General features: G+C 48.1%; 1 protein-coding gene across 1 annotated transcript in view; it reads left to right on the forward strand.

Annotated features, from left to right (window-relative positions):
• Window positions 1-19,182, forward strand: part of LOC119449799 (P protein-like) — a 244,067-nt gene that overhangs the window by 135,293 nt on the left and 89,592 nt on the right. The window contains 1 exon segment of the mRNA XM_049665447.1: window positions 18,330-18,653. Within this exon segment, the coding sequence (XP_049521404.1) occupies window positions 18,330-18,653 (324 nt within the window).

A 19,182-nucleotide genomic window follows, 5' to 3' on the forward strand; every position in this document is an offset into this window, starting at 1 on the left:
GTGTTTATTCAAAGGACAAATAATTCATCCACATAAGTGACACGAGTAGAACAGTGAGGCGGAGTCCACCCAGCGAACTTCATTTGGCAGCCGGTCACGCCATCCACTGCCCACGCTCTAACTTTGCAGTTTGTGCCCTTTGGGGCTCACCTTGTCCACAAATAATAATCGCCAAACACCCTATCCACTGCCCGCTCGTTTTTTAGGGTGAGCACAGAACAGCGTGCAAACATAGGGTGCTTGAAGGGTGCATCGACGGGTGTAAACATGAGGAACATCCATGTGATACCCCGATGAGTATTAAAAAGATGAGTATGCTTCGTACTTGAAAACTCATATATTCTTTGGAGCCAGGCGGCAGAGCAGTGTGTTGGGTATTTCGCGACCAACATCTCCCTTCAGTCTCTTCAATTACGAAAGAGGACGGAGAGGCGCAGTTGTATAGCAGCCTGTTTACCGCCGTCCGTCTTCCTCGTCGTGTATATGCCAGGCTCACCGTGCCTACGCGCATACGCGACAGAATTTCCTTTTCAATGTTTGCGCAACCGAATAATTGAGAGTGTCTTTAAGAAGCAGCTGTTTCGTAGTAATGACTTTCACTGAAACAGGCTCGTTTATGCACACAAAATATGTGCATAAGGGTATATGAGTATATATGCGTAGAACACTTTCTGGTCGCGTGACAAGGAGCACGTGATGCCGCGGATTCGTATGCGGAGATATCCTTTTATGGTGTCAAAAAAAAAGGATTCGCTTTATTCGAAATGTCACGACAACGTTACAGTGTTTGACGTGTATTCGTCAAGCCTCATACTAGTATTTGTCACTGAGACAACACGTTGACATCTTACACAGTGACGACCTCCGCTATGAATATTCAACAAAGACTGTCATGCCTTGAGCTTCGACAGGTACTTGGTAAATGGGCAAGCGCCGCCTGCGCGTCCAGTTCAATTGCAATGAAGGCGCTTTCAACCTTTCTGAGAGACACTGGCCTCAGAGGGATACTTATATCAGTTTGCATGTGGCGTGTGGCGGTGTGTTTTGCGTATGTTGCCTGTGACGAGCCTATCATTTCATTTCTCACGAGTCCCATGTGGAGTTGCATACGCTATACAACCATGCCACCAGGTAAATATACATCCAGGATACATTAAAGAGACTATCTATATTTTACACACACTACCTGTGCGACTAACTTGCGTGCTTACTCAGAAAACGGTGGGCGAACTCTGCATCTGGTCCTACGAGGACGTTTGTAGGCGGTTTACGAGTTTCCCCGCTGCTCGCTTGATGTGTTTCACATCCGCTTCTGGTTATCGCATTTCGCGGTCATTCCGTCTCTTATCTCGTATTGCGCCCGTGCATTTCATTTTTCCGTACTCCTCTTGTTGCCGCTCACCGATAAATAATTTACTGAGGAAAATACAAAATCGATACACCAAATGTCATAACAGAGGTTTAAACTTCGCTTTATGCTGGGTTCCTATTCATCCCCGGTAACGAGAGAGCAGATTTTATGGCGGCTGGCACCGAAGATCTGAAGCTATACGATGTCGGCCTACCTTGTCAGGATTATAAATGCACATTCAAAACTGCAGTTGTGAAACACTGGCAGAAACTATGGGATCAGCAAGAACATAACAAGCTTTATTGTATAAAACCTACCCGCCGCGGTGGCTCAGTTAGCTAAGGCGTTGAGCTACTGAGCACAAGGTCGTGGGATCGAATCGCGGCTGCGGTGGCCGCATTTCGATGGCGGCGAAATGCAAAAATGCCCGTGTGCTTGCGTTGTAGTGCACGTTAAAGAATCCCAGGTGGCCAAAATTAATCCGGAGCCCTCCACTACGGCGTGTCTCATAATCAGAACTGGTTTTGGCACGTAATTAATAAAAAAATAAAACCCCAGAAAGAAGTATAAAACCTGTTTTGCAAGAATGGTGCAGTTGTTGCCACAGAGAAATATTTTACGAGATAATCTTATGACGCCTAAGAATTGGTCACACAAGGCTGAGCCATAGTTACCTATTAAATTATGAACCACAACCAACATACCAACACTGCTATGAATTTTCAAATATGCAACACATTTTAATAACATGTCCCGGCTTAGAAAAATGGAGACAAATATATTTTAAATGCTTTTACGAACAAAGAGTTCGTTTCCATATATCCCATGCTTTTATTGAGCGATGAGCCGCTTGTGTTATATCAAAATATTAACGTGATAGCGTTAAGGGCCCCGTTTCGCAGAAAATCCGGCGTCGGTGTCGGTGTCGGCGTAAGCATTGGCGTCCGTGGCATCCGTGGCTGAGAAATTCATCCCGAACCACACCGACCACACAAACCTGTGTGTGGTCGGTGAGCTATATACCGCGGAGCCGTTTTCCCATCCACTTTCTGGGGTATTTATGTTTTGCAACTAGAACTAAGCCTGGGAGTGTTAGCCAGCGCCACCACTCACAAACCTGGGAGTGAGGTTTGTGAGTGGTGGCGCTGGCTAACACTCCCAGGCTTAGTTCTAGTTGCAAAACATAAATACCCCAAAAAGTGGATGGGAAAACAGCTCCGCGGTAGCTCAATGGTGAGAGCATCGCACGCGTAATGCGAAGACGTGGGTTCGTTCCCCACCTGCCGATATTTGTTTTTTCGTCCGTTTTCATTTTTCATTAATTTATCATTTCTTTAATTCAATTAGTAAGCACAAGTAATTTCCCCTATGTTGTCCTTGGTGTCATTGTTTGTTGGCTTCTTATGATTAATAAAAATCGGGCCCCTCGGTTCCCTTTCTTCTCGTTCATTAAAATCTTGGAGGACGCTTAAGCTTCGACTTTAAGAGTGGAACGTGCTATCATTCAAAAATCCTCGACTGCTTCTCACGCTTCCCGGCAACTGCAGCTTAAGTAGCCGTAATTTTTACCAGGAAACGCTGGCGGCGAACGCTATGCACGAAGGCGAGCTTTCTGAAAGAAACGCGGCCTCTTGCGTGGGCCGATCCCGGAGTTAGTGCACAGCCGTGCCAGAAAAAAAAATTCGTTATTTTCAGGTTTCTGTTATTGTTTAGCACTTTTAATATTTAGGTCTCAGAAGATTTACCATAAAAGGAATGCGCTGTGGTTGCTTGTTTCAATATTTAAGTCTGAGAAGGGAGAGAAAGAAACGAGAAAGGAAAGGTAGGGAGGTTAACCAAAGACGTGCCCGGTTGGCTACCCTACGCTTGGGGAGAGGGAAAGGCGAAGAATAGATAAGAAGGAGCGAGAAGAAAAATAGTAAAGAGTCAGTCATTCACAGAGTCAGTCATAGAGGAAGGTTCATTGTCACAAGCGCTCATACAGTCCAGTCACCTTCAAGAAGTGCAGAAGGGCTTTTGTGGATTTTCGCATGCAAGAATGCATAGGCCATGGTCCCGGGAACTTTTCCTCTGAGAGCACTCTATTATCTCATAGGTTGAGCTGAGCTTGTAGGGTACGTCATTGAGCGTCAAAGGTGCTCTAGAGTCTCATCTCACCTGCACAAATTGCACGCCGCACTGTTATCCATTCCTATTAGGAATGAATAGAAATTCGTAAATGTGACGGCCAACCACACGCGACACAGTAAAGTTGTTTCGCGACGGGAGAGTCCAGGTGGCAGGCGAAGTCGCAAGTTACGGTCGAGAGAGTGCAAACGCGAGTTGCTGAAACCCGGGAAATTCCATCTTAGAAGTGTGATGTGGCGAGCAAGTGATTGAAGTTACCGCACAGCATCCGTTCTTGAGAGCGGTATATATAGGCACCCGCTGATTTTTTTTTCTTTTTGTTTTTGGTGAGCCGAGCGAGCAGCTTCATCTGCGCTGTCGTTTGTCGTTGCCGAGCAGTGGCTCGGCAACCACTGAAATCCAATGTTGTGCCCTTTCTCGATCGCGTGGTGATGGGCTTGCCTTATTTCGTACGTTAGCTGCTCGTGTAACCCATGACGTAGGGCAAACTGCACAGTTTGTAGTGCGGTTTTCGAATGGCAGAAAATGACGTAATTGAGTGCTCTTTCTTTCTTTTAGGGGCGAAGCTCCTTATGGCGGCACCCGTTCCGTCCCCGTCGTAGTAGTAGTAGTAGTGTGTAACCAGTCTGATGATGATGATAAAAACTTTTATTGAAAATAAGAAAGTAAACCTTGGGTTACGGGAAGATATGGTCAGGTCTCTAGTCCGGGACACCGTTGGCAAAAGCCGCTGCCCGTGCTCTTTCGATGAGGGCTCGTTGCTCCTCGAGGTCCGAGCTAGACAGGGCCGCCTCCCAGTCCTCCCACGTTGGCTGATTTATTATGGCAATACTGCTATTTTTCTGACAAGCCCATACCATATGGTATAAGTCTGCCTTTTGGCCACAAAATTTGCACTGCGCCGAAAAAGACTCGGGCTCTATGGCGTGAAGCTTAGATGGATTATTAAAAGACATAGTTTGTAGCCGACGGAGGTGACACTCTTCTGATTGCCCCGGCAGTGTCTGCCTCTCAAGGCGCAGATGCTGTAGTATCTCCGAGTATGTTGTTAACGGAGAGGGGGAGACAAAGTCAGCAAAGGAGGACGTAGAAGGATCCCGGGGAAGAAAAGCTCGGGCTGAGAAAAATGAGAAAAAATTCCGAAGTTGTGTCCGTAGCGCGGAATCGAACCAGGGACCCCTCGCTTCCGAGCGCGCGGCGTTAGACCACTACGCCACGAAGCGGGCATGGACAAACGCACCACGATGGCTATAAATACCCAACATTAACGAAAGGCCGCGTTTCAAGCGCGTTTCTAACGCGTTTGTGCTAGCGCGTTACGGCCCGTGTAAGAAGCTGGTGTAAGACGCTGTGGCCTCTCCACCTTACCTTCAACGCGTTTCGAACGCGCTGCCCAAAGCGGTGGCAAGTCAAGTTCAAGTCGAGGAGCGTTTATGAATACGGGGGGTATACTCTCTCAGCAGTCATGTGATGGCGTCGGCAAACGCGGTGCACGTTCCGGCATGTGTAAATGGCTGTGTAAGACGCTGTGGCCGCTCCCCCTTACTAGAGAGTACTGCACGTTTCTAACGCGTTTGTGCTAGCGTCCCCTTAAGCGGGAGATCCGATGATTCCCTCCGGAGCTTCGCCCACTCATCATCATTCACCTCGTGGATCTGCTGTCATTTTTTCTTTCTTTCTTTCTTTCTTTCTTTCTTTCTTTCTTTCTTTCTTTCTTTCTTTCTTTCTTTCAGCAGTTTTCAGACCCAAAATGGCCCCTCGTATTATGTTCGGGTTCGATTGCGGGCGCCATTTTATGATAAGCGTCGCTCGTAACTGCGTTTGTTGACAACGACCCGTATGCGCGTGTATACAATGCAAGGACGAGAAGCCTGCGGAATATACGCGCGCGTTCACGGTACAGCACGCGCGCAATGCCTGACGGCGGGAAGCGGCGTCGCTTCTCGTGTAGCTCATCCGGCAACGCTAGCCGGAAGCACTGCAGCATTCGATAAGCGGCTGTTCCGCGCCGCGCCTCTGGTCTCTCACGCGCGAGCAGGTGCGTGTATCTCTTGCCACTGGCAGAGCGTTAAGTACCTGCTAGTTAGGCCACACAGCTTCGCGCCTTCATTGCCATACGGGACACTGCAAAGGGGCTGCGATAGGGCTTTCGGTTCCCGCATTGAAACGCTTCCTTATACAGCGACCTGTGTTTTTTCCTTAACAACTTGGGAAAAAAAAAGATTTTGCGCTGACCACCGTTTTTGTTCAACATCTATTTTATCGATCTTGGTTGTTCGATATAATACTTACCCGCCGTGAGAAAGATAAATGTGGTGGGAAAGGCTGGGAGGTTAAACCGAAAAGATCAATTGGTTGCTTAGTGGCTATGATGTTGGGCTGCTAAGCACGAGGTCGCGGGATCAAATCCCTGCCACGCGGCTGCCGCATTTCGATGTGGGCGAAATGCGAAAACACCCGTGCGCTTAGATTTAGGGGCACGTTAAAGAACCTCGGGTGGTCCAAATTATTCCGGAGTCCCCCACTGCGGCGTGCCTCGTAATCGTATCGTGGTTTTGGCACGTAAAACCCCATAATTTCCGATATAATATTTAGTACTGTTTGTTGCTTAGTTTGCCTAGAAAAAAAGTGGGCAGTTGCCTTCGTACGCGCCCCTCTTTGTGTTCGCATGATCGCACCCTTCAGTGAGCAATGAAACCTAATCTCCAAGGCCATGCTATACACTTCTGACGCCGGAATCGAGCATGTAACGTCACAGCCGCCATATTTTAGAAAGCACTTGCTGCGAGGGGTGCAAACCAAGGCAACCTTGAATTTCTTTTTTCTTGAATAACCAAGGCAGTAGCAATATGGGTTGTCTTACGTTGAATGATCCGGACCATAGCATGAAATGTTTCTGCGTTGTTGGGTTAACAAAGGAGCAGCATATAAGCGCTAAATTTCTTTTGTAAAATTTTGAGGGACAAACGCTGATCTCTGTGACGTACTCTCATAGGAGAGCTATCTTTTTTTTTTTTGTGCTTTTGTTTGCAGCCGTGATGCGTTTTTGTATCGTCTGCATGGGTAATCCACTGCATTTCACTTGTTCCGATTTACTGTTTTGCACGTGTTTTTGGGTTAGTTGGTTGATCATTATTTGGGTTGCGGTGAAGAACACACAAACATGCAAGAATTAACGCAAAAAAAAAATTCGATGGGGGCGAAGTGCGAAAACACCCGTGTACTTAGATTTAGGTGCACGTTAAAGAACCCCAGGTGGTCGAAATTTTTCGGAGTCCCTCACTACGGCGTGGCTCATAATCAGATCATTGTTTGGCACGTAAAACCCTATAATTTAATTTTCTGTCTGTTCTGCGCTGCAGCCCAAAGGACGTTTTACAGCTTACTGACACGCGCCATTTCGTGAAGTAATATATACTACGTCGGGGATAAAATTCTATACGGAGTTATCAATGCGCGTAGGGAACGTCGACTGATTTCTTTTCTTTTTTTTTTTTTTTTGATAGCCGCGTGAGCGCTGCATTAGGAATGGTCAGGAAACAAAACTACGCCACGCTTGAAATCTGCTGTTCCAACAACACACTTTGCTTCGATAACGAAAAGACATAACATTAGTAAAGAAATACGTTTAGCACTATGCAAAGTTACCACACTGTTAATTCCAAATTGGTAATGTTGCTAACGAATGCGTCAACCAAGTCCTTTAGGTCTTAGCACATTCAGAACGCATGTGTACCTGCGCTGTCGGCGCCGTGCTGCCAGCAGTACTCGCCTCTTTCCCGTTGCGATTGAGTTCAGAGCAACCTTGAGGCGACTGTCATTGTGGTTTCCCCCCCTCCCTCTCCGCCGAATTTTAGACGAAGGTTGGGGTACGTCTCGTCAACCCCGCTACTATCACGTAGAATCTCACCTACACATCTCCCGATCTCGCGGGCTAAACGGATTTTTTCATGATGTACAAATATCACATAGGCTTCTTACCATAGTTGCTCTTCAGCTCGCTACAGACCGCTACAACCGACATGTCCCTTGCTGCAGCGGTGACGTAGCCAAACTCTTTGTGAAATCTGCTTGCCAACTGCCTCAGGGGACAATTAATTTCAATGGTAATGAAATGCGGAACGCGCTTTGAGTTTTACGTTTTCATTATGTCGTCGACTGTCCCGCAAAAAGAAAACAAAAAAAGAACGGAAGAAACGAAGCTTGTGATGACGCCGGAGAAAACGGTCGGTAATACCATGAGAGCAGAACCCCAAAAATATAATTAAGAGCGCGCCGCGTTATGCCGCAGCCGAATAAGTGGCGCGATTAAAAACGTCCAACTTCCCCTGCGACACAAAACAAGAACCTCCGTGGGCGCATAGCCAAGAGTTGTCTGCGGAAGCTCGCACGGAGCTGCCGCTATTAAAAGTCACGCACGCATCCGCAATGCACTGCTCGGTCTAATCTCCGCACTTGCGCCAAAGAGTGCTCATGTTTAAACCCACAAGCACGGACGCGAACAGACACGAACACACTAAAAAAAGCAAAAAAAAATATCTAGGGACTTTAGAACGCACTACACAAACACACGAGCACGCCACGCACAGCGTTATAGAAATGGCATTTTAATGAACGTCTTCGGCTTGATGGACATTTATCTTCAGGCGTTCTTCGAGACCAGCTAGGACCACTGAGGATGGCGCGCTTCAGCTGCGGTGCCAAAGATATAGGGACACTTCATGGACAAGCGTATATGTAACGGGAGGCCAAGCAGCCACCTCACCCCGTGCATGTCGCTCGGCGCAATATAGGCAATATTTGTGGGTTAACACAAATGCAAGCACTGCCGGGGGTGGGATCGACATTCCCGCTGCGGTGTGCGAGATACACACAAAGTTTACGCAGTCAAGCAAGCATGCGTATGTAACGGGAGACCTGGCAGAAACGTCGCGTGAGTGAGATTCTGCTGCATGTCCGGGATTAGTGGACCGCGAAGCGATTTATGTATTCGCAGAGCGGGACATTGTCCCGGGCTAGCTGCACCCAGCTGTGTGAACTTCGAGCAAGAGAACCATTTGGCGTTATACTTTAAGTATTCGGCAGTGTGTCACAAAAACTGCACTTGAAAAAAGGCGCGCGGTCACCGTGTGGATTGTTGATGGCCCGCCTACTTAGCGAAGCAATTCGCGAAGGTATTTTTGAACGAGTGTGTAGAGATGAGAGTGAGAGAGAAGCGAGCGAGCCGATAATCGGGCGCCGATAGAATGCGGCCCACTTTTTTTTTTCCTAATAAATCTATGCATTCTTAAGTTGGCCTCCCTGACTGCAAAGTGTCGCCGGATGGTAACGAAGACGCTTTGAAGGATTGTCTGCCTAGAAGTCCTGGAAGAAGAAACTTAACTCCATGTCTCAGTTGGTTGCGTCGCTATCTAATTCAACGCAGATACTTCACTTGTGTTCCTGTCGCGTATTACGTGGTTTCTTACGTATGTAGTACTTACAAGAAGAGCTAACAACGTGTATTTCTCGGTCAGAGACGCTCCAAGAGCGTCTCTGACGCTCTTTGCGTGTACTGTTGAGACTCGCGTTGATGTCCGGTTCCATCCTACCGCGATCCGCCAGTTGTTGGGGCGCCGGTTACTACAACCTCGACCGGCATCACTTCTAGGTAGCGTAGCGCTGCCGGCAGGCTGCAGGCGTCCAGTAGATCATGGCGACCAGGCAGGGCGAGACGATTTTAAGTGCGAAACTTGCACGGTTTATTTCATGTTGAAGGATTGCAAAGAAGAGAATGAATAAAAAAAATACATGGCGGGGCCGCTTAAATAGGCCCTCTAACAATGAGGCAGGATTTCGCTCAAGTCACGTGACAGGCAAGTCCAGTCGGGGGGGATGCGGCAGCAGCTCCCTCTCCCCTAGGTGACGTTTCCCGGGCTTGTCTCCGCTGGCGGCAACCTGAGGCTCCCGAAGAACGTCATTCGTTGAAGGGGGGCCTATTCGCCACCCCGCACTTGCTCACAAAGGGATCAGCCACTACTGTGTCCCAGAACGTTTCGTAGAAGGCGGGTTTAATCGCCTCCCCGCACCTGCACACAAAGGGATCAGCCACTACTGCGTCCCAGTCCCCGCACCTGTACACAAAGGGATCAGCCACTACTGCGTCCCAGAACGTTTCGTAGCAGGCGGGCTTAATCGCCTCTCCGCACCTGCACACTAAGGGATCAGCCACTACTGCGTCCCGCCCGCGACAACCAAGCACGTTGGGGATCCTCCGTTAATCCTTTTGAACGGGCTGTCATACGTCAACCGTAACAGTACTCCGCGACGGCCACTTGCATCAGAGGCAGAGCGCCGTGACAGGAAAGTGACAACGAATGAATGTGCAGCCATAACCTCGTTTGCAACAGTTTATATATATATATATATATATATATATATATATATATATTAAAATGGTGCGAGTGATCATGTGTACGTGCCGATCATGTTGCCATCGGTTTAAATTTTTATCGCATGCGCCGGAAATCGCACTCGTCGCAGAAGGCCTGCGGCGTGCGATTATTAAATTAGTAGCACGTCGCATCGATCCGACGCCGACTTTACCATTTTTCTGACGGATTTCACTGTGATAAATTAAATTTTTGTTCACCAAAACCTTGCCCCACGTGGAGAGCCTACGCGGTCGGGGTGGTTGGGAATGATTTTCTCCGCCCCCCGCATCGCACGCCGGTTGTCGACGCCGGATTTTCTGTGACACGGGACCCTTAACGCTGTCACGTTAAAATGAAAGAATGGAGAAGGAGATGAGAAGATCGGCTGAAATTGCGCCCAGAACTATTTCGCGGTCTGTTTCAGCTAACTAGTGGCTCTAACTCACATCAGCGTCATATATGACACTGGAGTCCGCGATTACTCATTTGTTTCTGCGTATAGACGTGTTTAATACTAATTTCGAACAAGATAATTAGTCCATAAGTGCATGTCGCGTACTTCGTAGAGCGACCACATGCGTCCTGTGATAACCTAAACTAACATAAGCGTATTGAAACGTACGGTGCAGCTTCGTGCATGTACGTTTCAAAGTTTAACATGCATGTTTGACTCGCAAATACTAAAGAACGCGCCATATAAATCATTCATGAAATACTGCGCGTGACCGCCTTCCTGTTTCTCGCCGGCGGTGGCTGTGTAGGCCGATCATTGCCAGTTGCACCGGCGCGCTCGTATACGTATGAAAGCCGGCACGCGTGTCCCACCCCCTCTTTAGCATTTAACCATAAACGGAAGACCGCCGTCAACTAAAGGCTCCAAGATGTGCCGATAAAACGGTTGGAGGAAAAGAAGCGAGCGTTGCTGCCATAATAACCGAGAGGCGAACGTCGCCGCTTGCCCCCTATATGGAATGAACTTTACATTTCTATAATTTGATCGTATACATGCACTTCATCGCTTTGACATTATGCAGACACAAATTTCACGGAAAAATTATGTGCGAGGGAACGTCGCAGCGCTCACCTCGAACTCGATGTCGTACGATGCTCGTTGTACTTATAGTTGTAGCTCGCCGAAACACCCGAAACAACTTTGACAGCGTAGACGTAGTTCTTGTTAAGTTTACTCTCCTTGTGTAGTGTTGAAGTATGGAAGAAGCTTTCCAGGTTCTTCATACTCTGAAGACCGTGGCGCAACAGCTGCGCTACGAATACCCACGGGGAGGGAGGGAATAATTCTCCCTGTTCGCACGCACCGACGCGCCACGCATCTTGGAGGCCATGCCCGGACTTCGCGAGCGCTTCCCTAGATGGCGCAGCGTGTCCTGAGCGAAGCGCGAGAGCGGAGCCCGGCTGCAGTGCACGGCGTGCCACCGGTGCAACTTCGAACGTCGAGTTTCCTGCTATAATCACTAGAGGAACTCTGGCGCTGTGATCGTTCAGCCACCGTGGAAATTGTGGTTAGCACATGGATTTGTCTGATCTTCGTGCTTGCGGCTTCGTTTATTAGGCTTCGCCTGCCTTCGTTGGCATAAATTTCAAAGCAATCTATACTATTTTTAATGCGGAAGGCAATTAGGCTGAGAGAACACGCATCATATCTGCTAATTGAACTTGTTCTGTTTGTGCATGCGTCCGCGGCGTAATGGTTTCAATATCGGTCTTCGGAGCTAGAGGTCCTGTGTCGAATCCTGCCGTCGGACAATCGTAATTATGTTTATTTAATTATTTATAACGCAGTACTTTCTCGAAAATGATCAGTATGCAAACTCAGAAGCCGCCTAGCTAAAGCCAGAAGGACGAAGTTTAGGCAAGTCCATGTGCTATAACCATCACTTTTATGGCGGCTGAATATCGCCCTGCTTTGAAAGCTCCATAATTTTATGTGCCAATTGCGGCAACTTGCAATCCTACCGAAGTGTCAATATGCGTCGTTTGTTTCTTTGTCTATGTTTCTGCGTTATCACCATCATTTTATTATTATTATTATTATTATTATTATTATTATTATTATTATTATTATTATTATTATTATTATTATTATTATTATTATTATTATTATTATTAGGCCTAATCGGGTAAGTTGGTTCAGCCATGTAAAACTTTAATGTACAACTTTACACCGAAACAAGCAGGAACGCAGCATGGTCCCTACTGTTGCGGCTACTACAATTAGCACTGCGTTTCGACTGCCGTTACTAGAATCGCAAAAGGGTCGCCAGCGTGCAGTTTAGAACGACATGCACCCGCTGGCACGGCGGTCGCCGCGGTACTTCACGACCGGACGACGTGGCCCAGGCTTGCAAAGGGGGAAGTAGACGAAGCTGACAGCGTGGATCTCTCCGGAGATAAACTTCCCTCGGAATTCTCTTTTTATGGCATTGGTTAGCGGTTCTTCTTTTTCTTTTTCTGTTTTGGTCTCCCGGTATAACGAACGGACGTTTCGTCATCTAGTTTGTATGCATGACAGGAGACGAGAAGACGTTATCATCTACGGGCAGCCCAGGTTTTCCACGCCGCCTATAGTGGTTTTTCCGGTGTGGTCGAACAGAAGGACGCTCGTGGGAAAAAAAGGAGTCCACGCGGCATTGCAGACCGGTGCCGGCTATACCGGAAAGATGTGGGAGGACGAGGGACCGTCGATTGCATTGCAGAATTGGAAGGGGCAGGACGAAGGGGGGGGGGGGGGGGGGGGGAGGAGAGGTGTTATGAGATTGTCAGCGCATGTCAGTGCATGTCAGTCGCTGGAACAGGACGCTTCGAGTTAATATGTTATCATGCTGTGTTTGCTTCACTAGCTCGCGTTTACCAGAGCGGTTTTGGATCCATTTTTCCTTGCGGAACTAGCTCGGGAGAATAGGCTGTTTCCTATTGTTTTATTTTAGCGAGTGTGTGAGTTTAGGCGAGTTGAGTTGAGCGTTGCAAATATAGACGTACAGTCTGTCAGCAAACTGGGAACACCCGCCGTGGTAGCGTAGTTGCTTTGGCATAGCGCTGCTAAGCCGAAGGGCCCGGGATGAAATCGTGGCCGTGGCGGCTAATTTCAATGCATTACTATGGGGCCGAAAGGCAAGAACGCACGTTAAAGAACGTCAGGGTGGTCAAAATGTATCCGGAGTCCTCCGCTGCGTCGTGCCTCAAAATAATATCTGTGACCGTGCTCGAGCTTCGTGACTCCTGTGCCTCCTGTTTCCGTCCGTACGCACCTGTAGCTGCGAGGCTTGTGAAAGTGAAGAGCGGTATGTTTCACGGACCCCGGTAGTTTGGAACAACGAAAGTACTGCGCGGCCTCGAGTGCGCTGCCATGTACTGCAATGTACGATGCCGGACGCATAAAACAGCGGCTGGACTCGAGAAATGTAATTGCATTATACGATCTCTGACTGCACTCGCCCGCCATCGTTGCCATATAAGTGATACATTGCTTCCCGAGTCACTACACCGTGACAATATCTACGTTCGGTGCCATACGGGCCACATTTCTTTGCCCCAGAGAATAAAAGAAATGTTGGAAGATCAGAGATCAGAGATCATTTTAATGAGGTGTTTCTCCTAACTCAATATTCCAAGAGTTCCGATCTATTTCATATTGGCCCGCTTATTGAATTCAACATTCCATTACCTTTAGACAGAAACATAGAAACCCTTATTGATCGCTTACGTCTGGGCACCGCCTACACAAAGCACCTAATTGGCCAAGCTGAAATTCCCCAGTGTGATTGTGGCTTTGTTGTTGAAGACGCATATCACTTTCTTCTAGAATTCCCGCACCATGACACACCAAGGCGGCGACTTATCGTAAATAGTCGGAGTGTGCGAGTATTCGAAACTTTGTAATAACGAATCGAATAGCGTCCTATTCTATTCGGTCTTCGAATCGAATAGTCATTATACGTAAATGAGAACATTTTTCGAATACTTTTCGAATGTTTCACAACGCCGACTGCGCCGAAATAAGCCTAATATTGTAGCAAAAATACGATAAGTTTTCATCCCCGCGGGCATGGTATAGACATAAAAAACGAGAACTTGCGTAGTGGAGCAGGCTACCTCACTTAGGTCGCCATACTTTAGAGGCTGTACAGCGATCATTCGCACTCTCTGAAGAGCCGTGTGCATGCGAAGCGACTATACTTGGTAGCTCCTGACGCTTCATTTGTGCGTTTAATAAACAAAGCTTTATAACGTACTATGTAATGACAGCAATTTGCTAATTTTAAGAATACTGGGATGTGAACATCGTTTTTCATAATTGTGATAACGGCTATTCATTATTCGAAAAGAAAAATATTCCAAAAGTATTCTATATGCGATTTGATTGATTCGATTTTGGCACTATTCGATTAGTATTCGATTCGGTCTCAAAAGTCACTATTCGCACACCCCTAGAACTTAATGTAATAAAACCGTAAACCTCTCAGTTTGAAAAAGTTATTAGTGTCGTGGCCAACAGGAGCAATGCAAGAATGCGCTTTGATAACAATAAACAATTCTGGAAGACAGTGGCATTATTGGCCGTTATTAACGCAGGAAAAACAATTGTTTATAAGATAATTCTTTTTTTTTTGTCAAGGTGTGCATGTGATATTATTGCTGTTAGCATCGCTACTTGAGTGTTCACTTGTCATGTGACATCGGTGTCCGAATTATCGCTTCAAAGAGCGTCTTTGTAATCTCGTCTTGTTATTTTGACTTGCATGTGACAACGTAACGTTGTTGTAACTATGTTTTATATGTTATTTGTCGTATGTTACAATTGTATGTTGTATTTACCGCATATTCAAGAGCTAAGGACTAGCCGGCGCCGTTGTGCCAGCATCTCCTTATATCGTGTCAATAAAAAAAATAAAAAAAATAAAAGCAAGAAATTCAGCTTCTATCCAATGTTCTCATGCCTTCGTGTTTCCAGAGAAAGACCAAGGAAAATCTGAAGACGAATGTGAACGACCGCATCCGCGCTCGCTGGTTTTGTCGTCCCTTCCGTATGTTTCCGCCTTGCAGCGCGCGTGTTTGAACTAAGCATTCAGAAGGGCATCGAAAGCGCCAAAAGGAGTGCCGAGAACTTGGAAGCTTTCTGAAGGCTTCCTGAAGCGTCTTCCCTCTACCCCTCCCCATTTTGTAGCCTGAATGGAGCACAGCGCGTTAGCGAACGCCCAATAGAACTTCCGACAGCGGATCGCACAGAAGCAGGGCAGAAGTTGTAATGGTTTCGTCTTCGTGCGCTTTCGTTGAGGCAACGTCTGGCGCGCCGCCGCAAACGCCATCTCGTACCTCCGGAGCAAACTGTTCCACGAAAATGGTCTATATGCGGCGATGCTAATATCCATTTGAATACTTGCGACGCTAACGATCATCAGAGAGGGAGCTACAACGCGTTACTTCTTGCATAGCTTTGAGAATCAATTAACGGGGGCTTACCCATTCTAAACGATTGCTCCTAGATGCCATGCCTAGAGCTTCTTTAGTCGTGCATTTCATGCTTCATGCATATGTTCTTCTACATGTGCTGATATCTTCCTGTTACCCGAAAGCAGCGCGGAGACATAATCAAATTACAAGACTCATTATTACCGAATAGTGTGTTACAGACGTTGTTAGATGCTGAAGGCATGATCTCCATACGCACGTGGACAAAGTAACCAACTCCTCGTATTCACTGTCGTAAGAAACGCTCTTCCTTTTTTTAAGGTTCAACAAAGATGTAACATCATCTGGTCGGTTTGCGTGTTGGGGCTGCCTTTGGGGAGGGGGGGGGGGGGGGGGGGGGAGTGTTCGAAACACACTTTACGGGTAATTTTTGTCACCTGGAATTACACCGCGGTCAAGGTCAAACTTTTGTCGATTTTCACGAAAGTGGACACCAAGAACATTGTTAAACCATCACTTCCGTAGAATTCTGCATGCATCGTATTACATATTCGGAATGGATATATTGCGTAATCGCTTCCCCGAAATAGTTTTGAAAATGTTTAAGGGCAATGTGCAATAATAATATACAAGAAGTCTCGCAGATACGTACACGAGATAGGCATTTAAAACGCTGGGCACATTAGGTATGGACGCAGCCTGCAAGGTTCCCGACTATTTCAACGGCGGTAAGCGTTATTTAACGAGTTTCTTAGAGTACAGCATCTGTGTGTCGAAGTCGGGCTCATCAGCAGTTGGGTCGGCGTTAAACCATTCACGGGTTCATGGCAGTCACCTGTGACTGAAGTGTTACAGGTAATAGCCTCGCGTATTTTCGCTTCCACTCTCTCTTCCTTTCTCGCTTCCTCTATTTTATCTGCCGCCGCGTCATACATCATTACTCCACGAATGGATGGTGTGAAGTCATCCGCATTTAGCATGCGGTGCGCACACTGCACGCTGAATGTGCTGAATGGTAGACTTGGTAGACTGAATGGAGTGCTGAATGGTACACTTGGTTGAACGCCGTCGTGTATCTTGGACTACGTCGAATTTGGATTTGTTATCTAACTCCGCCATGCTGCCTTCGCAAATCGGGTCAAGCGGAGGCTACATCCATTCGGGTTGGCTCAGGAACACTTGAATTTCGACTGCGTCCAACTAGGCCTATCAGTCTCAGAATCTAGAAAGTCGCGGCTCCATCCTGACACATTCACATTTGTCTTTATTTAACTTATTCAACTTGGGAGGAAGCTTACTGTCTCTGTTTTCGTGTAAACATAGGTTGCTTACCCGTTAAGCTCAAAAGGTGGCGGTAGCTCGGTACATATTTCTGTACACCTGCACGCCGCAACGTACTCCTATCCAGCTTCAAGCGGCTAACTACAAATTTCGAAATATCTTTCTCTTGCATACCATTGGAATGCCTTAGTCTTCCGCAGAATACGTTTCAGACCTATACCCTTTCGCTGTTCCCTGTCCAAGTAGTAGTAGTAGTAATAAAGCTTATTTAATAAGTGAGCAGACGAGAGTTTTGTGCACTAGGCGAGCGGCGCGTCCTCATGCAGGAACCTGGGCCGTTCGCCGCGCCCTGTCCACCAGCATGAGCTGGTCCTCAGCGCGGGGGCTGATCAGCCGGGCCTCCAACTTCTGACGGCGCCGGGAACTAAAGAGTCCGCTAAAGAGTGTGATATACCAAGAGAGAGAGACAGAGAACGAAATGTGAAAGAAGTTAACCAAGGTCGTGCTCGGTATCCTAACCTGCACTTGAAATGAAAAGGGGGCCAGAAAGATTTTAAAAATGACAAAAAAAAAGAAACAGAGACGTAGACAAAGAGTAACATTCATTGACATAGTCACAGGCGGTCGTGTAGTCCGGTTGTCTTGACGATTCCCATAATACAGTGATGAGAAAATATCCCTAAACATCCCTAAAGCATGAAAAAAAAAGTTACAGGCCAACGCGGCACACGCAGCACAGTCACAGCGTAAGCTGGTTGAGCGGCGCAAGAGTAGCTCCAATTTCGGCACCACGCACAACAAGGTCTTCGCGGCAAAGTGTCTTCGCCTCGATTTTGACGAGAACGATCGGAACTGTCCGCCCTGCGACGGCGAGCTGCGGTTGTAATGCTCTCTGCACAGCAGTCTGCTGAGCCCGATGATGCCTGGTTGTAGCCGCGCCCGTAGCTCCACCATTCGCTTCTTGAGCAGCGGTTCGTACCTTGCGAGGAGACGCCATAACGTGTACCGAAGAGGTACCCAGAATACGTGGCGCACATCTAACATAGGGATAGCGTTGATTGCGCGCCTCATCTGAATCGCATCGCGCGTCTGAATCGCATCTCGTCGCACGCGGCGGTTGCAGGCACGTTAACTAGATGGCGCCACCATACTGGCGGAGGCTCGGGTCGTCTGCGCCTGCGCGCCTGGCGCGCAGGCGCAGGGGCGCAGGGCGCGTATAAAGGGAATATTTCTTCTGCCTGCTAAGAAGCGCTTGCGTGGCTCCGTGGTAAAGTATACGACTCCCACGCAGCGGGCCTGGGTGCGATCCCGGCGGAGAGTGGGTACTTTTTTTCGCATTTCCCACGATAGCGGCTACGGGGCGGCGGCGGCGGCGGCATCATCGCGACCAGAAACCGCTATTGGAATGAGCCCATAACAGCTTACGCTGTAAAAAATAGAGCTCGCTTGATCACGTGACCTCCAACAAAGGGCGCGCGGGAACACTACGCGCATCAAACCACCATCCTTCTCGGCTAGCCATCGCACGCTTTCCCTCGCATCCGCAGCGCACGGCGCCTGGCGCGCAATAGGATCTTATGCCGTCTGGATTTTATGCAGAACATCACGGCGACGGCGACGGCGAAAACTCACCTGCAGTGTCTATGTAATGGTTGTCGCAATAAAATACAAGGGTACACCGCGTTGTTGCCCCTGCTTTGTTTCACCAACGGCGCTCGCCTTTCGCGCAGGGCATCAACTTCACCTCATTCACGGCTCACATGGTGCCGGGGGCGCTGCTGTGCCTCGTGGGCGCGTACTTGGTGCTGCGGCTGCGTGACACCAAGAGCCTGCGGCCGCACGAGGCGCCCGAGTTGCTGGAGCTTCAGCGCGAGCTGGACATCTGGCGCAAGGCGTACCGCTCGCTGTCCGAGTACTCGCGTGACGAGAAGCACGTCAAGGACATCCTCGAGCGCAAGGTGAAGCGACTCGAGCGCCTGCGCTCGCGCAAGGCGGCCGAGTTGCGCTGCACCGAGGAGGGATTTCGGCAGAACCTGCAGTTGCTCTCCGACAAGGTACGTGCACGTGTACTACTCACCGCCGCGCGGTAAGGCGCGAAACACATTGGCGTGAGAAATGTCCGATCCGTCATGCGACTATGCTTACGAGAAACGCGCTTCCAAATGTTTTCCACCAATACGAGCAGCCTTTCGGGTGAATCTTCTGTTAGACCGAATCTCCTTAAGGGACATGAAGCATTACCTGTATAGTGTAGCGGATACGTGAGCAATTCCGCAACAACGGGGAAGCCATCAGCATTGGTCACCTGCAGGTGGACTCCGCCTTTGGCTAAATCCACATCTATAGAGGCAGCATCAGTTCCTGTCTCCGAAATTGAGTAGAGTGCCACAATTTCCAAATTTGTGGACTTATTCTAGGTACAATCTTCGGGCTGTGACAAGGTGTCGAGCCGAAATATTTGCGGTTTAGGTTCGGGTTCGCGGGCTCACGCTTTTCGTTTCGGTTATTAGCTATTAACAAAATCACTAATTAACTTTTTAATTGATTACTTTACGGCAAATATTGTAAGTTACGAAATTTTTA

This window comes from Dermacentor silvarum, chromosome 4 (genome assembly GCF_013339745.2).
Source record: "Dermacentor silvarum isolate Dsil-2018 chromosome 4, BIME_Dsil_1.4, whole genome shotgun sequence".
Taxonomy (NCBI): Eukaryota; Metazoa; Arthropoda; class Arachnida; order Ixodida; family Ixodidae; genus Dermacentor; species Dermacentor silvarum.